We start from the raw sequence: 27,652 nt of genomic DNA on the forward strand, positions 1-27,652 counted from the left end.
GATTTTATTTCTGCATCAAAACAAAAAAATGTGCTTTAGCGTTGCGTGTTCGTAGCTTTAGGTCAATGCTCAAGTACTATTTCTAGCACAGTAGTAGCTCGTGATCGGAACACGCCACATCATGCACCTTCAAGTAAAATTGAAATACGGCTTCATCTAGTCAGTGCTTCTAGAATGACTGAATTGTGGGCGTCATTCAAGAATCTATAGCTCGGGTTGTTTTCGATTTGGCAAGACTGACACGTTTTCTATGAATCAATCCCTGTCTAGGGAGCCATAATTGCCATTCGATCATTCTTTTCAGATTTGAACTTCTTTGATCAGAAAGTATCATAATACTTAGTCACATTAATAAACCACTACTTATACAGCTCTGAGACCATCCATCAAAGGAAGCTGTATGTATACTACATATCTTTCTTGAATAAGTAGCACATATCAACCAATAAACCTCATTTCATTCGAGAAAGCAGCACTCAAACCTCGACTTAAGAAGCGAAAGGGTTGGTACAAGTCCAAGAGGTCGTAAGGGAGCCACCAGGGGCATAAGCCGATTCTAGAGCCAGAACAGCAGCCCAGGTACCCATGCCAGAAGCGGCAAAACCAGCACCGGTGAAGATTGTAACGGGAATGGTGATGTACCAGTTTTTCATGAATCCACGGGTCCATCTCGCCATGCCGGTATCGTGGCGGACTGTCTGACCAGTGTAGGGATCAAATCCTTCGCCGGGGAGTCTGGCACCTTCCTGGATAGCGTAGCCTAGGTACATGACACCGGAAAAGGAGTAGGTAAAGTTCAGACTGAATAGTCCTCCGACAAAGTTGGTGAAGGCGCTGAATTCGGGGACAGACATGGCGATGATGAAGGCAAGGATCCAGTAGAGTGGGCCCAAGCCCCACCAAAAGTATTTGCCCTTCTTGGTGGTGATTGGGGGAGCGTGGAAGAGTTCCTGGCCAACTTCGATGTAGACGGTCTTCATACCGACGTTGAAGTACAGGACTGTGTCTCATTAGACATGGACAAACTTGTAGGGGTAATAATACTCACAGACAGCGAGCCAACCAGTGATTAGTGACAATACGTTACTCAGCACTTGGAGACTGAGTGGCTTGACAGTCTGGGTGATAGTGGCGTAGCTGTACTGGCCGTAGTAGGAGTAGGCCTAAATATGTTAGCGCAGGTTTGCAGACGGGTGACAAGTGTCTTACAAAGGCTCCAAAGAAGACATAGATAACGGTGATGAAAGCCTGTGCGAGAAATACGGCCTTCCAGAAGTCCAATGGCTGGCGCATCTCAGACAAGAAGGCGACAAACAGCAAAGCTCCAGAGTAGGCGTCTAAGACAAGCCGTTAGCATTTTCTCATAGATGAATAGATGGACAAACTTACAAACCATGCTGTTGATTCCGTTGAATTTGGCAGCAAACAGGTTGGCGTCGGTTTGCTGGTACTCTGCAGGCGGGGTACCAACGAAGGTCTTGACCGGAACAGGGTTTGTTGCCCATGACTTTGGTAGGATACCGTTGTTCACGGCAGCAGTAGGATCAGGGCCGTATTTAGCTGCAGCAACGCAGCTACATACATATTAGCATAGTAGGAGATAGGAGGGTAAATTCAGTACTCACATGATGATGAAAGAGACAATGTTGATCCACACCGACAGGTTGCAGAACCAACCAAGGTGCTTGAGAGACCGCATGTAACCACTGGCCATACTCACTATCAGGCCAATGAGTCCGCACACAACATAGCAGAGATTGACACTTTCACCAAGCTGAGCAATAAGCTGGGTCTGACCAAGAAGCACGACAGCGACAGTAAGGAACATCTGGAGAGCCTGAGTGAAGTTGATGAAATGACGAGCACCAGGTCCAAACAGACGGAAGAACGGGTCACCGAAACTCAAGACGGGGAACCGAGACGAGTCAAGACCCAAGAAAGTCTTCCAAATCATCCATCCGGACATAGCGGCAGCGATACCCATGAGAATAAAGATACCCACACCAAGGCCGTAACCAGTGTTGGCGAAGACATATGGTGTCTGACCCCAACCCAAAATATCAGTCGTGATCAAGTAGAAGATACCACCCCAGCTGGCTGTACGCAGGGCTCTCGAGGCCTGTCGCCATTCGGCATCGAAGTCGTGAGTGCTGCTAGGCGCGATCGGGCTCGTCCCATCATCATCCTTGACAACGGGCGACTTCTCATCCTTTGACCACTGTGTCACTTCTTCGTGGGTCTGCAGCGCACGAGAGGTATCATTGGTGATCTTGTCATCCTCGTAGGCATTCATGTTGAAATAGCCTTTGATCGCGCCCAAAACTCCCTGACCGGATGTGAGAGCCTTCTGGCGACGGCCCTCTTCAAGTTCCATCTCACGCTCAACCTTGGCCCAGTAGGTGAATTCCTCGTAGGAAACACTTGGGTCCAGACGGGCTTGGACTCCCCATAATCGCTGGCGAACACCGGGGTGAGTGGCACTCATGGACATCTTGCGAACTTCATCGGATTCGATGCCTTTCTCACGCATCTGCTCCGTGGGAGCCGTGATGGCCATAGGGCCGGGGAGCATAGACATAGTGATGGGAGGGCGAGTCAATTCTGGAATGGAAGGCCGACAAGAGAAAGAAGGGAAAAGAGAATTGAGGGGACACTTATAAGACGGAGTAAGATAGCGTGGTACGGAGTAGTACTTTGGTCGACGCTAAGACTAGCGTAGATAACCCCAGTAAATGGCGGAATTTAATTCTGTTTATCTCCACCATGACTAACCGGTATGCATGAAGCAATGCCAAGATAAAGTCAGCTCAAGATTCCAGAAGCAGAAGTCTCGAAGTTTACGAAGATTGAGGCGCTACGTCTGTGTCTTATCGGCGCTCGGATAAGGCAACTAGGGTAGCACTCAACTTCAGCTCTCCACTTGATAGCGGTTTACCCTTGTCTCATTGGCTCATTAATTTACATGTTCAATTTCAATCTCCTCACTAAAAATTGGGAAATGACAATCGCGAGGGAACGACAGGATTTGAGCGCAATTGGAGTTCGACCTACAATCTGCAATCTAAATGAAGTGCTCGCTAGCGAGAGAAACTTGGTTCACGAGCCAATTGCCGCGATCCACCTACCCTCCTCACGCGATCATATTAATCCCGGTCATGCGGTGTCTCCGATTGGCTTTTTTACATCCCTACGATTGGAAGGCGATACAAGTTACACCACCGGGGTAATCCAAGTAAGGTTAGACAATGTACGCGAGACAACAAATATCGTTCAACAAACCCGGAAAGGGGCGAATAAGTGGCCAAGAGAAAAAAGGGTGGCGTCCAAGGTAGTATCGAGGCTTAGTTCAAATAAGCTTCGGGACAAGACATTCGACAATGCCATTTAGCACAGACCACAGACCCCTGGGATGTTCCCTTTCACACTTTGCCATTCGCCCTCCATCACAAATAATGCCAAAATCTACAAGGTTGCTACAGTATTTACGTCGGAGATATTTCTGCATTAGAATAGGAATTCATTCAGGATTGGGTTTCAAATGCTCCAACCTCAGGGGCTGGAACACTTTGGCTTTGACCCACCTATGCGAAGCGACATGGGGGGCTCAATCCCTTTCTAGAATAGTGGCATTTCCCGCGGCGGGGCACCGGCGCAGACCCGACGGGGCAAATGAGATTTCTTCGTTGTCCACGGTTCTTTGTTTCTCAAGATAAGTGATTCTCCACTTGAGCTTACTTTCAGGGTATTGATGATTGCTGCACCCTTTGCATGCGGGATACCCACGGATAATTAGTTCGGGCGTTTTCAACAGCTAATCTGAACCTGTCCGGCCTCGCCACCTAGCGCAGGGCACGGTGCTCTCCACTAGCACACGTGGAACTGGTGGGTATGAACTTTATGGTATCGCCGAGGCTGGCGGTCTGTGCCACGTGTTGACTATTGTGGCGACAATGCCCCATGGATCGTGTTCCACGGTTGATGTTCAATCGTCTTGATAGTACTTGGCCAAAGCTTGGTTGCGCCATATTGAAGTAGGGCATTGGCGAAGAACATGACAGGTCGCCACGTGGTTATATCATCTAGACCAACCTACTATACATTTGAATGTAGGTAACGCTTCATTGGATACCAGAATGACTTCTTATCTATATACCAAATCCAGCAGTAGCCTTAGGATTATTGGTTGACTGCTCGTGTTCATCAACCGTTCATATCCCCAAAAGCTTAGTAGCGCACGCCCCAAAACGCCCAGAAGCCACACCTCGGGAAGAACTGAGAGAAAAGTATTTTCTCCGCCTATCTGTCGAGGATTCGGGCCGGCGGACCATGAAGTCCCCGGCACAATGATAGAGCCTAATTGCAAGGATTGTTATTACCGCATTGACTAATCAACATAATAGAATTTACGATGCAATACTGGTCCTTCCCGGCGTGAGTTCGTATTGACATGACTGGAGAAACCTTCTCACAAACCAGAATCAATTCTGGTCACTTTATGACCACCGTAATGTCAAATTGCAATTTATAGCCCGGGTTGACAGCTCCAGGACATGGGACCTGGCATCAAAGAGCCCAAGCTCGCTCCCATGGCCGCTTTATCCAACATAGTTGCGGCTATCATAGACAAGGTGCCCTCTCTTAAAAAAGCATGAAAAAGCAGATATCTAAATCTTCGTGCCGTTATGTCAAATGTCCCCTTCGCGCTCAAAATCGTGCTGTGGGACAGCTGGAGCTGCCGGAACTCTCTCTAATTCCCCCGCTTGCCGGTACGGAGAGATTCAATCCAAAAACTAGGTCAATAGTGAATGAAGATCATCAAGAATATTATCTATCGGAATACAGTGCCACCAAACTAATAATCTCGGATCATAGAATTCACGGAAGATCGTGGCTTTCAGCGACATGACTTGCTCTGATGGAAAGCTCGCTACGTTGATGTCGACCATATACTTGATTTTAAATTGCTTGCTGAGTTTTATTGACTGTGTTAATGACCAAATATCCTTGTAGAAAGACTAACTCTGAAGACAGCCCAGGAATATTGTCAAAATCTGAGTGTCACCAAAGTTCCGGTCACTCTGGGGATCAAAGAAGAATGCATAAGGGAAAGAGGGTCTCCAGTGGTTTTAGAAGCACATTAAATCTCGACGGAGAGACAATAGGTGGTAGAAATCCCATGGGCTCGATATGAGAATACAGGATTCAGAATGAGAAGGAAAGCAAGAGGCTCAGGTATACTGCTTCCAAGGAAATAACTCACGACGAACAAGAAGATTACTTATACATATGTAGACTTCAGCAACGGTCAGTGTGCAATAAAAAAAAGACATTTAGATTAAGGCCTCATCAAGTATAAATAAAATATGAACGTCAGGTCATAAAATCATCTTAGTCCACAGCTGTTGTAGAGCAAGTGTAGCGGTGATCATTTCCATTATTGAGGTTTCTTTGACTCAGCATGTGATTGGTTCTATTATAGCTAAGGTCCCGCTGGATTTCCACGAATCATGAACCTTCCCACCTCTTAACTCGAGCATGGCCTCAAAGCGCCCTCGCGCAGCCTTCGAGGCCGATCAATCTCACTCGCCCTATGCCGTCTATGGAACTCCGTTACCGCCGCTGGAGGATGGTGCGCGCGACGATGGCTCCTACTTACCAGTCTGGAAACAAGAGGTGACCGACGAGAGAGGCAGGAAGCGATTACACGGCGCCTTTACTGGCGGCTTCAGTGCTGGGTAGGTTCCATGTCCCAGGCGATGCGCGCGTTTGCTAAAGACCGCAGATACTTCAATACTGTCGGCTCGAAAGAAGGATGGACGCCCGCGACCTTTGTCTCGTCCCGCCAGAATCGCGCCCGAGATGCGAAGCCGGCTGCGCAGCGACCGGAGGATTACATGGATGAGGAGGATCTACGAGAGCAGGAAGAATCACGGAATCTCAATACAACGGAGGGCTTTGCTGGCTTCGGATCTACCGAGACAGATGCCACTCGCAGAGCGGGGCTTATGGATATACTGAAAACGGGCGGGGAAACAATGGGAGTGAAGCTGCTCAAGAAGATGGGCTGGAGGGAAGGACAGGGAATCGGTCCAAAGGTCCGCCGCAAAGCCAATCTGGACGAGAGTGCACCTGCCTCGGAGGAAACATATCTCTTCGCGCCGGAGAACCCGCCCATGGTCGCATTCGTCCGCAAGACAGATCACAAGGGTCTCGGATTCTCGGGGGAGACGCACCTAGAAAAGCCCGGTCAACAAACCCAAGACGAGGATGAAGAGTCTGATTCGTTTTTCGGGGATCGCTTGGCTACCAAGAAGAAAGCGGCAAAAAAATCACAACGGGAAGGCTTCGGTGTCGGCATTCTCAATGACACCGGGTCCGACGACGAGGACCCGTACTCTCTGGGCCCTCAGATCTCATACAACAAAACCATTGGCGGCAAGAAGAAGAAAGCGAAAGAATCAAAACCGACCATCGCATCGTCAAATCCTTTGCTCAGTGCCAAGCCTGTTTTCATATCTAAAAAGATTGCTGCTGCTCGAAGTACGGGCGGGTTCAGAAAATGCCGCGACGGACGGTTACCGCTGGACGGATTCGTTCTTGCAGACAGCCTCATGGGGTTGTCGATCTCTGAAAAGAAATATGACCCTCCCCAGGTTCCAGAGGGATGGAAATCAACCAGAAAATCTGCCACGGAGCGCACATCAGACTATGTCTCTACAGCAGATGCAGCCAAGGCATCCTCCCTCGACCCGACTTCCAGAGCGGCGGCCCTAGGTGAAGCTCAATTACCGGGCAAATCGATCTTCGACTGGATGACACCAGAGGCCCGCGAACGAATTGCGAAGCTTACGGGCAAAACCAACCTCCCACCAGCTATGAGTGAAAAGGCACCAAAAGGTTATGAGCTATCAGAATCCGATCGACGTCGGGATCTTTGGGATCTTGTCCCAAGCTTGGACAAACAAACCGCGGTCCAAGCCTTAACTCGAGGTGTCAGTGGGTGGATGCCCTATGCCGAGGATGAAGCAAAGCGTGCCCGTTACCGCACCTTCATCGAGGTCCGAGCTGGTCTTCGCGACACTCTTCCTGACCGAGTTCCGGGATCCAGCACCGACGAGTGGGTCACCGAGATGCAGGAGTTTGCCCGGGCTGCCGAGGTATTCAAGCCCATGTCTGGCGTGATGGCATCTCGGTTCACATCGGCTTCATCAGGACCTAAGGTTGTCTCTGACGCGCCGGACTCTTCTGATAACCCGCTCAGTCGGCCTGTTGAGAAACCGGATGACCCAGCTGTGGCCGCTGCCAAGATTGGAATGTTCGGACAAATGACTCGAAGTACACATAATTTCTTTCCGACCCGTCTTCTCTGCAAGCGGTTCAATATCAAGCCCCCTGACCATGTACAGCTTGATCCTGGGAGCCGATCGGGTGATCCTAAAAATCATGGCACTCGTTTCCAGTCGGGTGGTTATCAGACCGACTCGAAACCCAAGGATCTGATTTCGAAAGAGGTTATGGATATGATTATGATTGAGTCGGGTCGCCAGCCAGTTCCCGTTTCAGGTGAGGCTAGTGTGCCAGCAGCACCTGTCGTGGAGCCTGAGCACAATGAAGCCCTCGAGGCTGAGCGGCCAGGCGATGCGATCTTCAAAGCAATTTTCGGCAGCGACGACGAGGACGAGGAATGAAGGCAAACAACCTTGAAAGTTTGGTATATGTTTTTTAGAAAGGATATTGCGACCAGTGTAACTATAGCCAATCCAGCTGCAGCTGAGACAATAAATGGGCGAATCGGCCCTTTATAAATGCTTGATCCAAAGTTTGGAGTCGAGGAATGTCCGTTCACATTGTTTTTGTATTTGACATATTTCATCCAAGTGCAAGGTTCAGGTTCCAGGTTCAGTGTTCAAGGTTTCCATGGTTAACCAGCTGTCTTTGTTGCAGCTAGGGGATATTTTTAATTCCGAGCTTGGATCCTCATCGATCCACCATTCGGCCCCTCTCTCCGTCCCCTCTTCTCCTCAGCATATGGAATGTCTATATCGCATGCAAGATGGTAAGTCGTCTATTCCCACTTTACCCTGTCTATTCTGCAGAAGGGTCGAATTATCCTGTCTTTACGGATCGAATCACTGGTCACACGACTTCCCACCTCCGCATCTACCATCTCCAACCCATACCTCCTCATGGAAAGAACTCATAAATAATCTAACACATTCCAGGGCTGCTGTGCCTCTACCCCATCGCGTGACGATGACGACGACCCCCAGAATAACCAAGACCGAGCCGAAGGTCACACCACACAAACAACCCTCGACGTCGCCGACTCAACGGCACCACAGACGACAACCCGCCACCGTCGCACCCAGCGATCCCCCAACCTCCCACTAGACCAGCACTACAATGAGCCCGTCCGCCCACACATATGGAACAGTAAGCGACGGATATGGACACGCACCGATCTCGACCGCGAACGCCGCGAGTTCTTCGAAACCCGTGTCACGGGCCGCCTGGAGATCTGGGCTGCGCTTTCAAGCGCAATATCCCTCATTCAGAGCGGTGATCTAGTCACGGCGCAGGGTATCATCGATGCGGCAGGTGTTACCATTCCGACGGGCGATCTCTGTGAAGGTTGCTACGATGAACAAGGAGTACTGTATAGGCTACCGCAGTGCATCGTTAGTGATCCGGAGAATATTGCCCGTGGTGAAGGACATTCGCCTGCGTCTGGATCTGTTCGGGAGGAAGATTCGGATGGGAAGCTGGCGACGGATGATGCGTCTGGTGACGAGCTGATTGCTGCGCAGGCTTTGGAGAGACGGCGCGACGAGAAGGGGAAAACTAGTGAGCGGGATTTGATCCGGGTTTTTGCCCGGTTGAGTGATCGTGATGGACCCGATTTGATGATGCTTGTTGGTAAAAGTCAGAGTGTAGGCTTTTTGGCAAGGAAGGTCCATCAAGAAGCAGGGGTATGCGTTCCTTTTCTATGGATTGGTTGATCGGTTGATGCTGACGATTTGGTAGCTTCTAAATAACCAGCGTGTACGAGTCGCTTACCTTGGCCATATGCTGAAAGAGCATGAGTCGTTGGTTGACCAAGGCTGGAAGAGTGGCCATGTCATTAACGCACTCATTGTTGGTAGGCCGTCTGTATGATGCGGTTTTTGGTGCGGTTTTTTGCTTTTTCCATCGCTACTTATTGCGATTCGGCCTGGAAACTTGCTCCACTCCTCTCTTTCTTTCTTGCTCCCTCTCTTCTCTTACGACATCCCCCTTTCTAGCGTTCTGGCGTTCGTCATCTTATGCACAATACCCCGATTCTCCTTTTATATTCTAGTGAGGCTATGACAATCGTGTGGATTTAATCTAGCCACCGAATTAGCTGGTTGCCATTTGACATCTATTGTACTTGTTCAAGGCAGGCTTGTCTGAGATTTAATAGTTAGCTATGCATGGCTTATATGGATGATCTGTTGCTATGTAGGAATGATTGATGCCAATGCTTCGGAATACGTGCTGATGCAAAATTTGACCTTTAATGAAAACTTCCAGCACATCCAGAAAGACGAGTACATAGATCAAAAAAAGTGGAGAAAAAACAAGAAACAAAAAGAAATGCATCATCCGTGAATCGAACACGGGCCTCGTCGATGGCAACGACGAATTCTACCACTAGACCAATGATGCTAGTTGATGTAATGGTTTGGGAACTTAGTTATATAAGCCAAGACCACATGTATGGAGGAAACTGAGAGTCATGTGTTGCCCTTCTAAGGCATCAAATAAGAAGCTGTGTTCGCAGCAGCTCAATTTTCGATATTTCGCGAACGACTTTCCCGAAACTGAAAAAGACTGCTTCATTAGATAACGTGATTTATTCTATTTTTAAATACCAAACAAAAAGACCATTACTGATATTTGGTCATTTTGTTGATATATTTTCTTCTGATGTTCATAATTATATAAAAGGACGGCAGGGGCCAGAACTACGATAGATAATTGGCAGGTATTTCCCAACGTTAATTTCTTCTTTGACTCCCTATGAAAAATGAAATGCATAGATCAATGGAGCTAGAATCCATAAAGGCTATGTACCTATTCTCTTACAACTTTGAAATTAACTGTATTTAGGTAGAAGGACATTTAAAGTCCTCAGCCTTCCGGCAGGTGAAGATTTAAAATACACATCAAAGCAAGTACTCAGACCTTCGCAATCCTTCCTAACTGCCAGCCGCGCTAATGCTTCCTTAGACTCTTGAGGCGTATGGATGTTTGGCGAAACATGCGCAGTAAAGCTCGATATTACAGATAATTTACAAAGCCACTTGCTTCTCGCGAAAGTCCAGTTCCAATCCCAGGCATCAATACGGGATTCGTGGCTGTAGTAGTTCAATTCTTTCTAGCCTTTCGTTGATCATTGTAAAACCACAATGTAGAGAAAACAAGTATAGCATAATCGCTGGCTTGATATTCGTGCAATGGTGTCGCCCGTTGCCTTACGTATACATCGCCGTAAGCGGGTTGGCTAGTTCCTCTGCCGCGTTTTAGAAAGCATCCAGCATGCTGTATTTCTGTCCTGCATCGTGCATCCCACTTTTTGCGATCACGACCTGTGCAGTATCGGCCAAATGAGTCCGTAGTAGGGAGAAGAGCAGAGCGCTTCTGTGGTTAGGAAGCAGCATGCTTACGGGATATCTATAGCTTTTGAAATTCGTGATCACTTGAATGGACCAGTTTTTTTCTCCGAAAGAGTGAGAACATTGAATTTCCGGTCGATGATTGTTATAGATGTTGCGCTAGCTAGAATGAGACCAGCAAGATGAAAGGATAAAATTAGGTGAACAGGGCGGGTCGGCCCGCCGACAGGCGCTATCATGTATACGTTTATTAACCTAGCTGGCTTTGTCTGGCTATGTTAGAATTCACGCTATCTTAGCTTCTGGTTCCTGAACAGTGCATTGAATTCCAAAAATAGAAGGTTACGAGCAAATAGATGAAACTTTTATGCACCCAAACGTGGTACCTGCTCGTTGCGCTCTATGAGTGTGACTCGCGAGCTAATATATCCCCCTTCCCTCAAAGGCTTTTCTTCCACAACCTTTCTCTTCCTTTTGCGTATCTCCCCCATCGAGAAACGCTACCCCAATATTGCATATTACCAAATCTTTTCTTTTATTCGGTTTGTTGACATTCATGAATCGGCCGACCCATATCATCGACCCAGGAGGGGACGTGATGTTGGTGCTTTCTCCCCAAGACGAGTCCGAGTACTCAACCCCCATGGGAACTATTGATGGAGATGTACCCGAGGAAACCACCGATGAGCCGGTTGAAGAGATTTTCTACATTCAAGTCTCTGCGAAACATTTGAAGCGTGCATCGCCATTTTTCAGAAGCCTTTTCCTTGGCGCCGGGGACAAAAGCCAAATTTATGAGCTGAACGGCTTGACCCATATTGATGAATATGGCTGGGATCTGGACGCGCTCTTGATTGTGCTTCGTGGGATCCATGACCAGCACCAGGACATACCGGAAAATCTGACCCTCGAGATGGTCGCCAAAGTTGCTCAAATAATGAAACATTATAGATGCAAGAAAGCCCTTTCCAGCATAATCAGTAAGTGGATCACGAATCTGGAGGATATTCCTACGACGTATTCTCAGGATTTAATGCTGTGGGTGTGGATTTCCTGGGCTTTCAAACTCCCTGCCCAGTACAACCAATCAACCTCGGTAGCCATGTCATGCAGTAAACACGAGTTTAACAACTGGACCATTCCACTTCCCAGAAGCATCATCGGTAAGGACAGAATAATTCTAAGGCTGTTTGATATCATGCTAATGAGATTACAGAATTGATGAACAGAGGTAGACAGGAGGCCATCGAATACCTGCTCATTAGCCTTCATAACACACACGAGACCTTTCAGCTGGGCCATGGAGGCTGTGACGTTTTGCGTCCGTCTTTTTGTGGATCTTTCTCCACAATGCTGCAGTGCACGATTTTTCTCGCAATGGATCATGACGTTCCTTTCAAGAATTTGAATTATACGTCTCTCGTGGAGATGATCTTGACATTCCACGCAAAAGCATATTGCGCACACTGTACATCCTTGCTCCCATTTGTGGAATTGAACGGCTCTGTTGGAGGATTGTTCCTACACCAACGTTCCTAGTGGTTGAAGCCCATGGTCCATGCGCCTAGGCCGGGTTATCAGGGAGAGAGGATGGGGTTAATTTGCATTCTTGTTGACCGAAGGCAGAGTCTTGGTAGCGGTTTATTCGAAGGGGACAGTTGAAAATGTGGATGGAAAAGCAGTTATTTGGAATGCATCTAGAGCTAGATACTATGGGGGCTGCTCTGTCGTCTGTGGACACTGCATCAGGGCAATCATCTTTGCTCCTCCTCCTTGAATGGAAAATCTGCTTCGCTGAATATTTTCGAGTATCGGATCCGTCTCCACCAATATTTGGATTCGAAACGTTGCTTATTGTCCCTAGTCCCGTAGATGCTCCAAATCATTGGTCCTAAGTTTACTGCATGTCCCTTGATCTTCCTGCCTTCTCCAGATGTTGAGGTGCAGGGTGCTATCTACCTAGTCTAATCTATAATCCTGATATACATATACTGTACGGCTGCCGGGGAACCTAATTCATCCTAAGGAATTCGGTAAGCTTATCGCCATGACCGAGGCCGCTATACCTAGACCGCGCTAGCGTAGAACGGCACCGTTGAATATGGCGGATCTGATTGGTTGGCAAATGTCCCCCTCTTAGATTCCCCACATCCTTAGACTTAATCCCTTGACATCCTCCCCTTCGTCTCTTTCTCCGTGAATTTATGGACTTCCTTGTGAATAACTAAGACTGCCAAAATAAACAGCGTCTGATCTGAGCTTCGAATCATGCCCGGCATAGAGAGCCGGGGCTTAGCCCCGCAGGCCCGAAATATCCACAACAGAGCCCTCCTTTCACCTCCACAGCTGCTCAAATACATTCCCGCATATGAGGTCATCGTATGTACAAGCTGCCGTCATGCAATCAAACCGGGAGGAGTAAACCGGCACCTGAAAGATATCCACCATCTCCACAATGAAGAACGACGCCCGTACACTCTATACACGAGTAGCTTCAGATTGAAAAAGCCAGAAGAAGTGACAGATCCATCGGATCAAGATTTCCCTATACCATACTTATCTCTCGAACAAGGATGGAAATGCGAAGCACCAGGCTGTGACTATCTATGCGCCTCGACAAAACGAATGGAAACTCATTGGCCCTCGAAGCATGGCTGCAAAGGAAATCCAAGCCAAGACTGGTCTCCAGCACCTTTGCAAACATTCTTTCGAGGGAACATGCTCCGATATTTTACCAGTAACAGAGAAAGCTGGCCCGATCGCTATCCGCAAAAACCGCCTGCATCATCTTACATCCGCAAAATGCAGGACATGCACGGACTGGACCCGATCGACTCCTTAGCACTGGAGCACTACTTTTATTCTTCCTGGCAAACTTTCTCCAAAGATGCCCAGACGGAGGGCATCTGGGTCAATGTCGTGGCAGATCTTGCATATAATCACCAATTCCTCTTGCACGGCATTCTGGCCTGCACGGCATTACACATGGCTCATATCTACCCAGCACAGCGGGAGACCTACATAATACGTGCATACGCTCGTCAAGACACCGCACTACCTCTCTACAGTCGAGCAATTGAGAATCCAACAACAAATAATTGTGATGCGATAATGGTATTCGCATACCTCCTAGTCGTGTTCTCCTTCGCGACGGAACTGGATAACGGGCAAAATCCGCTTCTTCTCCTCTGCGACACGGGTACAGGTGTTCAGGAAAATCAGTTAATCCTACCTCAGTGGCTACATTTTGTTCGGTGTGGATGTAATTTGCTGGACGAGGTCTGGGACCGTATTGAGAGTGGCCCCGTGGGCATTTTAGGTGATGCATGGGAGACTGAGCCGGATGTTGGCGATAGCAAACTTCCCTACTTGGAACAGTTTATGTCTTTTGTCCCGCCTGATGGGTCTTGGTCTGAATCTGTTGTATCGGTTTACCGGGACGCAGCGAGTGCGCTGGCTGGTGCATTTGCGTATGTGGATCGTGAAACGACGAATATCGATGTCAGTACGTGGAATATTCTGGGGTTATGGTGTGTGCGTCTCAAAGATGATTTCTATCGCCTTATCTTTGAGAGGCAGCCTGGTGCCTTGCTTTTACTTGCATATTACTGTGTTATTATGAAGCGGATGGAGACGTGCTGGTACTTTGGTGGGAGGCCGGCGAGACTTATTGCTGCCATTTCAAGCGTGCTTGATGAACGGTGGCATCCCTATCTTCAGCAAGCTGCAGATCAAGTCAACGGACCCGGAAAGATATAAATCAATAAACAGTATATTCCACGAATAGTAACATTTTGGATGAGAATGTGCATCGCAAGTACATGTGAGGATGAAGTTACCAAATTAAACCAAGCGCCCATTGTTTGCCTCCTTTCCTTTTGGTGTCTCCCCAGACCGCCGCTTGAATACACGACAGAGGAACGAGCCTCCCTGGCGGATACCACGGATCAGAGACGTGGGGTTGTAGTGCTTGACACGGAACATGTAGTACATTAGCACAGTACCGCATATGTTGAATCCTATGTAAGCCCATCCAATGCCAAAGTTGCGCCACCTTTCACTGTAGTCTATATTGAGTTAGCAAGTGGGCATTAATAAGGTTGAAGAGAGCTTACAAATGTTACTTGCAGCCAAGTACTGATCAGCATTAGATAGTTGGCAGTACTGGCAACCGCTCGAAGCAGTAGGATTGTAAAGCTGGCCCCCAGCAGCACTGACATAGGGATCCAAGTATTCACCACAGGTCATTCCACTCGGGGGATTGAAAACGCTCAACTCAGCCGTCGAACAGCGGATACTCCGGCCGTGTAAACCGTTGGCCGTCACTCCGGAAATCAAGTACGTCAATGGAGAGACACGGTACATGAAGATCCAGAATCCGGGCAAAGCACTAGGAGGTTGTAGGACACCATTGAAGGTAAGTGTCATGATGAACATCAGTGTCGCGATAGTACCACCCGTTTCAGCATCCGGTAAGGCCGCGATAACCAGCGCGGCAAAGGTGGAAGTAAACAAGTAAAATTGGACCACGAACAAAAGCATCAACCCTTGGCGGTTGGCCGCTTGATCCGCTCCATAGACTGGGAAGTAGTAGCAAGCCCAAGCGATAATTGCGGCAATCACTTGATACGGTATCTCAATAACAACATTTGCAATGAGGAATGCTGCCCATGAGTAGGCTTTGGAGGGTCGCTCGCGTACTTCATAGAGAGATCGCTGGACCACAAATTTGGGCATGATGGACTGGACAAGAGTGGAGAAGATGGAGCATAGCATGAAAGCTGAGAAGATCACATCTTGGAAGCCCTGTAGAGAGCTATCTGGCTTGAAGAAGGTGAATCCGATGAACAAGGACGATAACGTTGCTAATAGGATCTTCGCCCAAACGTAGGATGGCTCGCGCCAGAACGATTGGAAGGAGCGGTGAGTCACATAGAGGAGCTGCTTGTCAAAAGGCATAGCATACTCTCCTTGGTGAGATTCTCCGTCGCTACTGCTTGCCGAAGCTCGCTCTTCATGGATTCGATTCAGCTCGGATTGAACATTCTTTGCTTCCTGGCTTTCGTTCCACACGTCTCCCCAATCTTTTGTGGCCTTTCCGGAGGCTCCAGCGCCGATGATTTCGAGCATGTACTCTGCAGGCTAATGGTTTTATTAGACCAATTTGACTTGACAAGGGATCTATTAAACTCACATTCTCATTACCACCACAAACCCGAGCTCCGTTACTTTCAAAATAATCTAAAAGAGTTCGTGACTGATCACCAATATCCCCAAAATAAACCGTTCTACCTCCCTTGGCAAGGAATAGGAGACGGTCAAATTCCTGGAAGAGCAATGCACTCGGTTGGTGAATGGTACTGAGAACAGCTTGACCATGCTCGGCCAGCTTCCTCAAAAAGGAGCAGATAGCCCATGAGCTCTGCGAATCCAAGCCACTAGTTGGTTCATCAAGGAAGATAAGAAGCGCAGGTTTGGCAGCTAATTCGACGCCGATGGTCAACAGCTTTCTTTGTTCCACATTCAACCCTTCGCCCGGAGAGCCAACAACGGCATCCGAAAAGTCTTCCATGCCGAGCATATCTATCACATCCTCGACATATTCATACTTCTCTTTCTTAGACACAGTACTAGGCTGACGTAGCATTGCACTGAACCGTAAAGCTTCCCGGACAGTGGTTGTAGGAAGATGTAGATCCTGCTGCTGGACATAGCCCGTCTTCCGCTGGAAACTGTTATCAAGTGGTTTGCCGTTCACGAGCATGTCACCAGTCACGACACCCATCGAGACACGCTTTGCAAGAACGTCCAGTAAAGTTGTCTTTCCAGCTCCAGAAACACCCATCAAGGCTGTGAGAGTTCCGGGTTTGACCCATCCAGATACATTATCCAGAAGACGCCGTTGGCCGCCCTTGACTGGGATATCGTAGCAAACATTCCGCCAGGTAAAGATGTCGTGCTGAGAAGGAATGACAGACGTCTCGTCCTCTTTGTGCTTTTTGGATTCCTTAGAGACGGGTGTCACTTCCGCGGCACTTTCACCCCCTCTTTCCAGATGCCGCAGATGAGCGGGAACATGACCCCTCCGGAAGACAAGATACTCGGCCGTAGAAGATGTGGAAGAATTCAGCTCTGATGCGATAAGATAAAGAGACATAAAGAAAATCCAGAACCCGATAAGAATTCCTAGATTCCTCCATTCGTGTGCGTACGAGTAAGAGTATTGGGTTTGGATGTAGGAATCTCCAGATACGGTCCTTTCTCCTGCAACAGCACCTCTGACAGAGCAAATGAAGGAGTCACCTGATAGATTCGGATATGCGGGTACAAATGAAGAGCATTCAAATCGACGGCCGTGGAATTCGTTGGCAATCAATGCTTCGAACGTGTAGAAGATTGGATTGATCCAGCGTATCCAACTGAACCATGGGATTTTGGACATCTCCGGTGCTGTGATTACGAATCCTGTGTAGATGACGATTGCAAGCACGATCACACCTGCCATCGACATGGCCTGTGCGAGGGTCTTGGTAGATGCTGCCAGTGTTCTGAAAACCCCTGACATGGTGAGGGTGCTGAGGAAGGTAAAGAGGAAGAATATGAAGAATTGAGAGGGCTCATATCGCTGCAATTTGTCAGTGTTTGCCCACACAATCAAAACAAAGTTTATCTTACCAGACTGGCCAAGAAGTAGAAGATGACGTTGAATATCACTGCCGACACAAGTTTGACAGGTATGTCGGCGACAATGCTTCCTAGCGCTTCGGCAAATGGATGGACGAAGGCATAGGAGGCTTGTTTCTCAATAATAGGTCGTTGGTCGTAAAGTGAATTAATCTCCGTAATGCTGATAAGAGCGTTCAACAGTACAGAAAAAAACAGCGCTGCACCTTTGCTCTGGAATCCTGCAGACGCATTAGGCGTCCCGAAATAGATTGAACCGATGATTAGTGACATGAAGATCCGGCCAATGACAGTCGTCAATGTAGATGGTTTGTCGTTCCAAATACTGCATTAGAGTGTTAGCATAGCAAAAAACGTAAAAATGCGCATTTAAAGGAAGTGCATACCGTTGATAAGCTCGTTTTACGCAAAGGCGAACCTGCATCGGAATAGTGATGATATAAGGACTCTTTGGACGCGCGTGCTTGGCCTGTCGTTGCCTCTTTGTCTTATCAAAATCCTTTTCAGCCTCTCCTCCAAGCGGATAGTTCTCACGATACTGGGATATTTCTTTCTGAAGCGCCGTGTAATGATGACTGTTCTTCCAGTACTTCTCGAAATCATCTGGCGTCCGAGGAACGTTCTGTATCCCTTCTCGGACCTTTCTTTCCGATGGGTTAGTAATCGAAGTGAGGAAGTCTCCAGTCGTCTGGCGAGGTGGGCAATCCCAGCCCATCTCGATAAAGTACTCCCGGGCTTCGCTGCAGCGCCCAAAGAAAATCTGTCGTCCTTCATACAAGACAATCACCTTGTTGAAGACGTCATAGATAGCTTGGGACGCCTGGTAAATTGCAACGGAGTGACAGCTACCAGTGAGGTTGGCAGAGACTCGTAGGGCTTTTACAAACTCCAGGGCACTTGCAGAGTCTAGACCTCGGGTGCTGTTGTCCCATGCCCCGACTGGAGCTCCGGACACTGTAAATGGTCAGTAGTTATAATCAATTTGTGCAATAGGTAAACGTCATACAAGCCATCTCAGCGATACTATATTCTCATTAGTTGCAAGAATTTATGAACAGCTCGAGGAGAATAGATACCTGACTCGCTTTCTTTCACCACCTGAAACACCTCGGATATAGTCATCACCAACTATCCAGATATGAGTAACCGTTTATCTTTGTAGGAATACCGCATACCTTTCGTATTGTATGTATGGCTCAAACCAAGCACAGTCATGGCAACTTGCGTGATCTTTCTGGCATACTCTGTCCGAGATATACCACAAAGCCGGTTTTCCGGAGTCCGCGCTGCGGCAGCGAACTCAAGCGTTTGCCCAACAGTAAGATGGGGAAAATGCTTGTCAACCTCCTGGTTGTACAAAACTTCACCCTTAAACTCCTTGTACATTCTCTCCATGGAAATTCCGTTGAACTGGACATCGGAACCTTTTCCAACCTTCAGTCCATGAAGTTCTCCAGTGATTGACTTTAGAAATGTCGAGCAGCCACTCCCAGGACGTCCGAGGACAATAAGCAGCTCACCACTTTTAAGCACACCATCAAAGTTCCGGAGAATCTGCTTCTGTGGTACTTTCTTTACGCAGGAAAGATATTCTTGGGGACGAAACGGGGCCAAAGGAACCGAACCCACGTTATTCTGGTATTGAAGCGCGGATCCTGATCCAGAGATGTTGAGGTTCTCAAACACCACGCCAGTCGACTTGCGTAAAGGGACACCTTCCCTGTCCATCAATTTCAACATCATACGGGCCCATTTGTAATGATCGAATTGGTCGCTTGCCGGATCGAGGACAGGATCGCCCAGCTCCACGCCTTCCAGTGTATCCTTGCGTTCAACATCGGTCATTCCACTCAGATCGGAGCCGACGGGTCGATGGCGGGGAAAGTTGGAGGCGATGCGACCAAGCTCCTCACGCTCTCCGGCGCTCATGTGCGCGAAGATGGTTCGGTCATCTTCAGCTAGTGCTTCCGAGCTGCCCAAAGACATGCGTTGCTGATGAGGTAAGCTCGCTTCGGAGATCTCATTCTCTGTGTTTTGTTCAGCCATTGTGAGGCCTGCAAGAGGGGGGTAAATGACTGGGAGAAATATATGAGCAGCTTGGGCTAAGCTACGTAAGAGTTGTACAGTAGGCAAAGACGGTAGCAGGGAAGGTCGTTGTGGACAGAGTACCACAAACATATGACAATGTTACAATTGGATGAAACTAGGGTCTATATTATGGATATCATTCGTCCTGAGCCATAGCGTCTTGAGAAAGGAACCAGGGCTGCTGTGATTCTATTCGACGAGACTAGAAGTCATGATGTCAAGATAGCGGAGTCTAGACGCTACACTAGATCGGACTGTGGGGAGGCCGTTGATGACTTGGTCATTTTGCATTCTTACTTCAACAAAGCAGAGTCAAGTAAATTGAAAAGATTGAAAACGCATAATTCATAGACTCAAGCTTGTCACGTAAGAATGTATGATAGATAAAGCAGAAATCCAATCTTCGAGCTGGACAAGGATATCTGACACCTGAGGCATCAGCCAATCAAAATTGACAATGCAGCTGCAATGCAAACCATGCAAACCCAATCGCCGGTATCAAAAATTATTTTTTATCGCAAACCCGCAGCTTCATCGAACCGATCCGCAATTGACAACGCCATGGTGGAAATACAAAAGACTCCCTTCGTAAGGGATCTCGCCTCAAGCGGTAAGGAATTTACAAGCGACCAAGCGCGCTATCCTGAAAATAAAAGCGCCCAAAACTAATTATCTCTGCAGACAAGAAAGTCCGCGACAAAGCCGTTGAATCACTCACATTATTCTTGAGCTCAAAGACCGATCTGAGCCTTGTTGATCTCCTCAAGCTCTGGAAAGGTCTATTTTTCTGTATGTCTCCCACAGGAAATTCGTCTGAGGCTATATCTATAGGGAACCATCATTTACTCATGCATTCATTACAGGCTTCTTCCACTCTGACCGACCTCTCACCCAACAAGCTCTCGCTCGCGCTATCTCCTACCACATCGTCCCCTCCCTCCCTCATGCTACCCTTCACCGCTTCCTGCGCGCATTCTGGATTACCATCGGCCGAGACTACCACTCCATCGACCGTCTGCGTCTGGATAAGTACCTTTTCCTGATCCGTTGCTACGTCGGCGTGGCATTCGAGGTCTTCGTGAAGGGTGCCAAGAGCACAAAAGCCGATGGCAAGAAGCGCAAGCGCGAAGACGCCGGTAAGAAGGGTAACGGAAAGAAGCAGAAGAAAGCTGAGGCCGAGACCGAGGCCGCGGAAGCCGAAGATAAGGACGGCGAATTGGATGGAAAATGGGCCGATCTCGCCGCTTACATTGATATCATTGAGGAGGGACCTCTGTGTCCATTGAACTACGATGCTGATCAGCCTGAAGAGGATATCGAGGCAGACTTTGTTCCCATGCCGCATGGGCCGGATGGACTGCGGTATCATGTTAGTGATATTTGGATTGATGAGTTGGAGAAGGTTCTTGAGTTTGAAGGAGAGGAAGGCCAGCGCAAGATTAAGGGTGATATCCCCATGGAACTGATTTTGCGGCCGCTGGAGAAGCTGCGCTCTGAGAGTGCCTATAGGCCTGTGCGGACAAGAGTTGCTGAGGCTCTGGATGATGATCGGTTGATTGAGTGGGGATTGCGGGTTCGGGAGAACCCTGATGAGGAGGTAGACAGTGATGGAGAATGGGGTGGATTTGATGATTAAATGGCATGTGCATGCTAGACCTATGTCATTTGGGATTTTTTAATGTACAGCATTTCCTAGCGAGACTATGAATACACCTAAAAGTTGATTATCATGATATCTATATTCGAGTAGTCGACAACAAAGGTCAATATATTAATAGGTATATATACTGGTATACGAGAGCTATACAACCCGTTCCAGAATCTCGCGCACAGCTAGAGTCCAAAACGATCACAGTGTCAAGTCTGCGAGAGGGTATCATGAACAAATGGCAAGACCTGACTGACAGTGTAAGGATATACAGACTTTTCATAAAACATCACATGGGTCCATCGATCTCATATCGGTTCCCAGACTTGGAAAGAACAGTGCCCAAGCCGGGATGAATCTCAACCTGGAAGGCTTCGAAGGGGATCGACTCGCCATCGATACTGATATAACCTTCCTTCTGATGGGGCACCAAGCGGAACGCGGTCGCCTTGCGAAGCGTTACCTCAGGTCGATGGAAGAAGGCACCGGTGGCGACCTCGGAAATCATCCCAAGTGAGGTAAGACGACTAATCGTACCGTCAACCGTGATAATATCCATAAAACCATCGTTCGGCAGAGATGCAGGGAAAAAATTGGCGTCCTTGGTCACAATCGCCATGTTACCAGCATAGAAGTTGCCCATCTTTTCGCCCGGAACGACCTGCCAGTCCTGAGGAAGCTCATCAGACACAGAGCCATACTTCAACTCGGGCAAAGCAGGTGACTTCTCCGCAGCCTCGATGCGGTGAAGATCAGCCAAAGGATCTTGTTCGCGACTAGTGTAATCCGCATAGTGCTGCTTGATCGCTTCCTTATCATCGATATCGACCTTGATCGCCAGATCACAAGGCCAAACTCGGTTAGACATCACGCGAGCAAGGTATCCGTATGTGAATCGCTGAGCACCCATCCACCGGATATTGTCCGTGCCCAGGTCAGACTCAGCAACGATTCCGAAAGATGAGGAAAGGAACGAAAGCGTGCGACTACCCTTCTGCGAGACGGACATCAGATCCAGCGGCGTCCGCAGACCCTTCACCACAGCCAGCGCGGCGACCGAGACACTTCCTGTGCCAAAGCAGCTCCAAGTCATCGCATTTCCAGATCCACAAGGTAGCAGTGCAACGGGTAGCTTGGCCAGGGCCTCACGGGCGTTGGATCGCTTGCCCAGTCCGTTGAACACTTCGTAAGGGAGACCATCACCCGAGCAACAGACGATCGCGTCATACGCGTTGACATCAAGCTGTTCCGCGATTTCACTCGCGTGACCTTGATGTTCGGTGGTCTGCACATCCAGTTTGCATCCGGCAGCAGCGAAGATGGGGGCGGCTTGTTTCTGGTATAGAGCCGCGGCTTTTCCTTGTCCACCGAATGGATTGATCAGGACCTTTAGCCGCCTTGTACGCGGCACGTTTCCATAAGAAAGATTGAGTAGCTTATTCGCCCATCCCTCGACCGTTGGGCTTTCTTTATCGCTGACGGAATAGTGGAGAGTCTTCACGGCGACATCCTCCTTGGAAGACGACTCGGCGTATGTGATGGTAAGGTTTGAGGGCTCGGCCTGAACATCCAAGATGTTATACAGGGAAATCGCATGAGGCAATTTTGTTTGTTCTAAGGAACAGATGAGATTAGTTTTATTGCGGGATGTGCGCGCGACAGGGCGCGATTGACGCCGATCGCCAGTCAAGGGTCCTAGCTTAACTTACCTGACTTGCGCAATCCACAGCAGCCACGGGCCGATCTGCGAGGACGGTCATCTAGTCAAGTTAATATTGAGAGAACTCTTTTTTCAAAGTTTCCACGCGCTAGACCTGGAGATACACGGGAAGTCTTACCGATGATCAGGAGCGAATCGCTGCCAATGGTCAAAGAGACAGATTTATCGACGCGGAGAGTAGAGTCATGGTCCAGCTGCGGCTGTTCTGGAGATGAGTCGGAGGACATTCTGAGAATATGGGAATATAGAAAAATAATCAGCGCGCAAGGAGAAGTAGGTGACCGAGCTGAAGATATGGGGAGTCGCAGATCAACATCCCGCGTCGTTCCGGTTCCTGGGGGCCAAGAGCTTCTTTGTTTGAAGTAGAGGTCTGAGCTGAGTAGGCGGTAAAGTGCCCCCAAATGTCGCTTACATACTAAGAATAGACCCGGTGTTACCTACGTCTTTTAATTAAAACGGCCCCTTTGTCGTTTTCCTAGATTACTGGGGGCTACACCCATTGGGCAACTGGTGTGGGCTCACCTACTACTCCGAGTATTTCCTGAATAGGGCAAAGCGGGGATTTACCGCCTACTGCAAATGGTGGGATATAGAGCCAAGATGCTTGGAAGCGAAGTATACTCCGAATGTGTATAGGAAACATTGTTGACCGAGTAGATTGAATCTATACAGATTACCAAAGCCGGCCATCATGGAGCCTTCAACAATGGCTTGGCTATGGGATAAATAGCACAGGAGATTTCCTCGATAATAGAACATCATCAACTCAATCAACTCTCAATCAGCTCAATCAATCAATCAATCGATCTCCCGATCAACCAAATCAACCATCACAATGCAGTTCATCACCGTCATCATTGCAACCCTGGCCGCCGTCGCCACTGCTACTCCTTCCGCGGATGCCCTTGAGAAGCGCACCTGCGTTGGCCGTGAGATTATCTCTACAACGATAACTAGGCGTCCAGTGAGCTGACTATGTTATAGACTACAAGAATGCCTGCCACAGCAATGGTCCCTCTTGCTGCGATGGCTGGCAGTGCGTTGGCGCCACTGAGTGGAACGCCGGTGTTTGCATTCCTCGCTACTAGAGGTCGAAGTGTGTGATGGGCGAGAATAGACATCAAGTTTGATAATCTGTACTCGCCCAGTGGTTCCTTATGTTTTTCCTATGTCTTTGATAGAGTTTCTAGCGACTTGGCATTCCTGTCTTTATCCTTGTACCGTTGAGGTCTAGATCCATGAGATTACTAGGAAGGACTGCTGGCAGAACTTCCTAATTCTGCGTGAATTAGAGGAATTGCATCTATATATCTTGCTTTGATCAGCTTGCCGCGTATTCTTGTTCCAATCGTATCAATATCTTCTCGAATTTATGAGAACCGGGAAACACGACCAGAACCTCCGGACTACCTGGCTACTGATACTAATACTCAGGTTATATGCACAGCCAATCATTATCTATTTTTCGACTCCCTGATATGGACCCCACATTTGTCTCGAAGGGAGAAAGGAATTCAAAAATAAAAAGGAAAAAGGAAAAAGGAAAAAGGAAAAAGGAAAAAGGAAAAAGGAAAAAGGAAAAAGGAAAAAGGAAAAAGGAAAAAGGAAAAAGGAAAAAGGAAAAAGGAAAAAGGAAACAAGTTAAAATAGGAGACATATACTGCAACCCGCTGGAAACAATGAAAAAAACGAATATCAAAAATCTACTCATGCCGCCGCGGCCTTGAGGCCCTTCAAGGAACCCAGGCTTAGGGCCAGGCCCTGCGAGCGACTTCTGATCCGAACAAAGCCAGTGATCGGTCCATCGTCAGCTTCCTTTTCAATGCTCAGGTTCGCCAAAGCATCCTCGCCTAATACAGTTAGTCATTGTTTATGATAAAGGGAAGAAGTGATAAAGGGAAGAGGAGAGAACGTACCGAATACGCTCCTGGCGTAGAGGTTGGCAGACAAGAATCGACAATCGCCCTTCAGAGAAGCATCGGGGGTCAGGCAGGCCATGTTGGTGCTCTCCATAAGTTGCTTCAGGAATTCCCGCAAGGTCTTGGCCTTGGAGTTAATGTTAACCTTGTTCTCCCACTCAAATTCGGTCCACATGGTGCGGAATTGGGTTTCGGTGCAGTGAGCGGGCTGGATGTAGTCCATAATGTCGGCATGAATGTCGTTGAGAATGACCACATGGGTCTCGGTGGAGCTGGCACCGTCGTAGATGATGTTACCAAAGATCACACCAGTGTCAGTGGAAGACACCTTCACTGTAGCCTGAACGTTCAAGAAGTCCCGAGGACCCAGGTTGTGTGTGGATGGTCGCTCGACCACCTTGAGATCGCCCAGAGTGGCAAACTCCACAGACAGGTTCTGCAGAGTCTCGCTAGTCTGATTAACTAGCAGGACATCCAGAACAATATCGAATTGGTGGACAGTCACGTAGGCCTCAGCATAGACTGAGTCAGAGAAACCAGTCAGCTGCACCACACGGCTCAACTTGGAGGCAACGTTCTCAACAACGGAGTCACCACCAGTGGCCTTGACGAGATCCATCTCAATCTCCTCAGCTCCCTCGACGGTGTTCTTTTTCGTGAATTGTCGGATGGGAATAGAATCGTCGACCTGAACGGCAGTCTTAGCCTTCTCGACGGCCTCCTTCGCGGCCCGCTTCTTGTCCTCCACTTGGACCATGGCGCGGAATGCCTTGCGGGTATCCTCCAGGAAGGTAGCCTCGAGGTCCTTCTTCTCGGAGAATTCAGCCAGCGAGCGGACACAAGTCATCACACGGTCAACAGAGTCCTCATCAATCGGGGCTTTGACGAAATGAGATTGGCCAACGCGCAGAATGGAAATCATAATCAACATAGCCTCGGCACGGAGGGCATTTGTGCGAGCGCTGTCCTGCGAGACCTCAGAGTGGCGCATGACAAGCTTGGTAAGTGTGGACGAAAGGACAGTTGACAGGTAGTAGTCACCATCCAAAATGAGTTGACGCAGCGGTGGCTTCTGTGCAGCTTTAACGGCCTCGAGGCGAGCAGCGGCAGCAGACTGGCTGGTAAGAGCACTTTCGGTAGCGTATGTGCCATCAGCCAACACCTTGCGAGAGCCAGTGGGAGCAGTCTTAGCATGGCCGTTGGTCTGCTCTTGTTGCAGAAGCGCAGTGTCCTCAGGAACCTCATCGAGCAGGCGCTGCTCGGAAGCTAAGATCGGGATCTCACCAAGACTGGCACGAATCTTCTTCCAGGCCCCACGGATATCCTTCTCTTCCAAGGAGTACTCTCCAACGACCCAAAGAACACCACGGTAGACCTTACCAGCCCGAACTTCACTCAAAGTCGACACCAGGCGATCAACGATAGCCCCACGCAAGTCAGGGAACTTCTCAACGACCTCCTTAACAAATGAGATGACATCCACGGCGGAGTTGTTGTTAAAGTCAGCAATGAAGTCCATAAGCAGGTCAACCACGCTAGCGGCGATCTCAGAAAACTTGATGGCACAAGTGTGTATTGATTGAACGAGGAGTTGGCGGTATTCGCTGTTCTGCGTATTGTTAGAATCGTGCCGGAATTGATTCGACCATCAAAACATACCTGTTCATATTGCTCATCCACGGTCTTAGCGAGCTCCTTCTTAAGCAGCATCACGATCTCTTCAACATTCTTGCTCGAAACCATCTCCAATGCAATGCCCAGGGCCTTTCTCCGGACATCAATATCGGGGCTGGAGAGCACGCGCAGGATCTCCATAGTCAAATCCTCCAGCACACCCTCATTGCGGATACGCAGCTGATCCACGCGATCTAGCACAATAAGCTTGACGTTGTTATCGGCCTCCCGGATAGCGAGCTCAATCAACTTGGCGGCAGAGGCCTTCACGGCGACGGGGTTGCTAGTCAGGGCGGTAAGAGAGGTAGCAGCCTCGTAGACGACAGTGCTTGTTGGAGCATCGAGGAGCTCAAGCATGAGTTTGAGATACCGCGACTAGGCGTTCGTTAGTATTTGAACTGTTCTTGAATTGGTCCGTTGGTTCAAAACCCACCTTGTTCTGAGGGTTCTGGACCGCATCCTTGCGCAGGAACTCCAGCTCCGCCAGCTGAAGCAGCTCATCGGTGTTAGGAATGGTATCGAAAGTCGTGCCGAGGTACTCAAGCGCTTTCTGGTGGCTGATAGAGACAAGGGCCGCAAACGCATTACGCTTGCAGGTGCTATCGGTCTCCGATTCAAGGAAGGTCTGGAGGAGTTCGGGGGCATCGGGGATGAGGGGCTCGGAGTGTTGGAAAATCGAGGCGACTGCCCAGGCAGCGTTCTTTCGTACGTATGCATGGCGGTGTTCCAGGCATGAGCGGGCCGAGGACAGGAGGGGCTCGATGAGTTCAGGTTCGCGGAGTTTGCACAGGAAGCGGAGAGTGTTTCCTCGAATATATTCGTTGGGGTGTTGCAAGTCGTTACGGATGCCATTGCTGCGGAAGGTGTTAATTCATGGGGAACAAGCTAGCGGAGAGCCTCCTTACCAAACCAAAATCATCTCCTGCTTCAGCTTGCCAGAGGAGTCGTGCTTGGGGCAGATCTCATAGTAGAAATATAGCAGCTTCTTCAATTGCTTGCTCTTAGAAGGCATGACAAAACGAATGATGTGCATCAGAATATCGGGCATGGGGTTTCCGTTGAGCAGAATCGTGATGATTGTCCGCATGGTCTCCAACTTGGTCTCATCATTGCCCTTTTCCAACTGCAGTCGCAGCTCCTGCAAGGTGGGCTGATCGGCTGTGTTGTCCATGTGGACCAGACTGTAGGCATTTTCAAGGTAGGACGCCATCGTGGGCAGCGGATTGGGGCGACGGGAGGAAGGAGAGCTGGCAAGTTGTCAGTTCGGGGGGAATGTTTTGGT

General features: G+C 48.8%; 10 protein-coding genes across 10 annotated transcripts; 6 read left to right on the plus strand and 4 right to left on the minus strand.

The window, feature by feature from the left end:
- Window positions 1-488: 488 nt before the first annotated feature.
- Window positions 489-2,578, minus strand: N7484_002323 (uncharacterized protein; the record flags this gene model as incomplete). Its single annotated transcript, XM_057112743.1, has 5 exons — window positions 489-1,000; window positions 1,049-1,163; window positions 1,210-1,337; window positions 1,390-1,574; window positions 1,626-2,578. The coding sequence occupies 5 exons, from the start codon at window positions 2,576-2,578 to the stop codon at window positions 489-491; spliced, it is 1,893 nt and encodes a 630-aa protein (XP_056977480.1).
- Window positions 2,579-5,535: 2,957 nt separating this feature from the next.
- Window positions 5,536-7,688, plus strand: N7484_002324 (uncharacterized protein; the record flags this gene model as incomplete). Its single annotated transcript, XM_057112744.1, has 2 exons — window positions 5,536-5,735; window positions 5,783-7,688. The coding sequence occupies 2 exons, from the start codon at window positions 5,536-5,538 to the stop codon at window positions 7,686-7,688; spliced, it is 2,106 nt and encodes a 701-aa protein (XP_056977481.1).
- Window positions 7,689-8,053: 365 nt separating this feature from the next.
- On the plus strand, window positions 8,054-9,156 carry N7484_002325 (uncharacterized protein; the record flags this gene model as incomplete). The annotated part of the gene is made up of 3 exons (XM_057112745.1): window positions 8,054-8,056; window positions 8,223-8,975; window positions 9,025-9,156. The coding sequence occupies 3 exons, from the start codon at window positions 8,054-8,056 to the stop codon at window positions 9,154-9,156; spliced, it is 888 nt and encodes a 295-aa protein (XP_056977482.1).
- A 2,037-nt stretch (window positions 9,157-11,193) lies between these two features.
- On the plus strand, window positions 11,194-12,176 carry N7484_002326 (uncharacterized protein; the record flags this gene model as incomplete). The annotated part of the gene is made up of 2 exons (XM_057112746.1): window positions 11,194-11,800; window positions 11,854-12,176. The coding sequence occupies 2 exons, from the start codon at window positions 11,194-11,196 to the stop codon at window positions 12,174-12,176; spliced, it is 930 nt and encodes a 309-aa protein (XP_056977483.1).
- Window positions 12,177-13,439: 1,263 nt separating this feature from the next.
- Window positions 13,440-14,396, plus strand: N7484_002327 (uncharacterized protein; the record flags this gene model as incomplete). Its single annotated transcript, XM_057112747.1, has 1 exon — window positions 13,440-14,396. One exon carries the CDS (start codon window positions 13,440-13,442, stop codon window positions 14,394-14,396), a length of 957 nt encoding a protein of 318 aa, XP_056977484.1.
- Window positions 14,397-14,480: 84 nt separating this feature from the next.
- Window positions 14,481-19,367, minus strand: N7484_002328 (uncharacterized protein; the record flags this gene model as incomplete). The annotated part of the gene is made up of 8 exons (XM_057112748.1): window positions 14,481-14,704; window positions 14,753-15,779; window positions 15,832-17,262; window positions 17,313-17,646; window positions 17,708-18,275; window positions 18,328-18,344; window positions 18,398-18,449; window positions 18,497-19,367. 8 exons carry the CDS (start codon window positions 19,365-19,367, stop codon window positions 14,481-14,483), a joined length of 4,524 nt encoding a protein of 1,507 aa, XP_056977485.1.
- A 603-nt stretch (window positions 19,368-19,970) lies between these two features.
- Window positions 19,971-21,045, plus strand: N7484_002329 (ribosomal RNA processing 1 family protein; the record flags this gene model as incomplete). Its single annotated transcript, XM_057112749.1, has 3 exons — window positions 19,971-20,019; window positions 20,091-20,198; window positions 20,273-21,045. The coding sequence occupies 3 exons, from the start codon at window positions 19,971-19,973 to the stop codon at window positions 21,043-21,045; spliced, it is 930 nt and encodes a 309-aa protein (XP_056977486.1).
- Window positions 21,046-21,346: 301 nt separating this feature from the next.
- Window positions 21,347-23,004, minus strand: N7484_002330 (uncharacterized protein; the record flags this gene model as incomplete). The annotated part of the gene is made up of 3 exons (XM_057112750.1): window positions 21,347-22,671; window positions 22,767-22,817; window positions 22,896-23,004. The coding sequence occupies 3 exons, from the start codon at window positions 23,002-23,004 to the stop codon at window positions 21,347-21,349; spliced, it is 1,485 nt and encodes a 494-aa protein (XP_056977487.1).
- A 608-nt stretch (window positions 23,005-23,612) lies between these two features.
- Window positions 23,613-23,865, plus strand: N7484_002331 (uncharacterized protein; the record flags this gene model as incomplete). Its single annotated transcript, XM_057112751.1, has 2 exons — window positions 23,613-23,706; window positions 23,762-23,865. The coding sequence occupies 2 exons, from the start codon at window positions 23,613-23,615 to the stop codon at window positions 23,863-23,865; spliced, it is 198 nt and encodes a 65-aa protein (XP_056977488.1).
- A 619-nt stretch (window positions 23,866-24,484) lies between these two features.
- Window positions 24,485-27,580, minus strand: N7484_002332 (coatomer subunit beta; the record flags this gene model as incomplete). The annotated part of the gene is made up of 5 exons (XM_057112752.1): window positions 24,485-24,627; window positions 24,694-26,305; window positions 26,356-26,745; window positions 26,804-27,224; window positions 27,276-27,580. 5 exons carry the CDS (start codon window positions 27,578-27,580, stop codon window positions 24,485-24,487), a joined length of 2,871 nt encoding a protein of 956 aa, XP_056977489.1.
- Window positions 27,581-27,652: the final 72 nt, after the last annotated feature.

Source organism: Penicillium longicatenatum (genome assembly GCF_028827895.1).
Source record: "Penicillium longicatenatum strain IBT 33135 chromosome Unknown contig_1_segment0_segment0, whole genome shotgun sequence".
NCBI lineage: Eukaryota > Fungi > Ascomycota > Eurotiomycetes > Eurotiales > Aspergillaceae > Penicillium > Penicillium longicatenatum.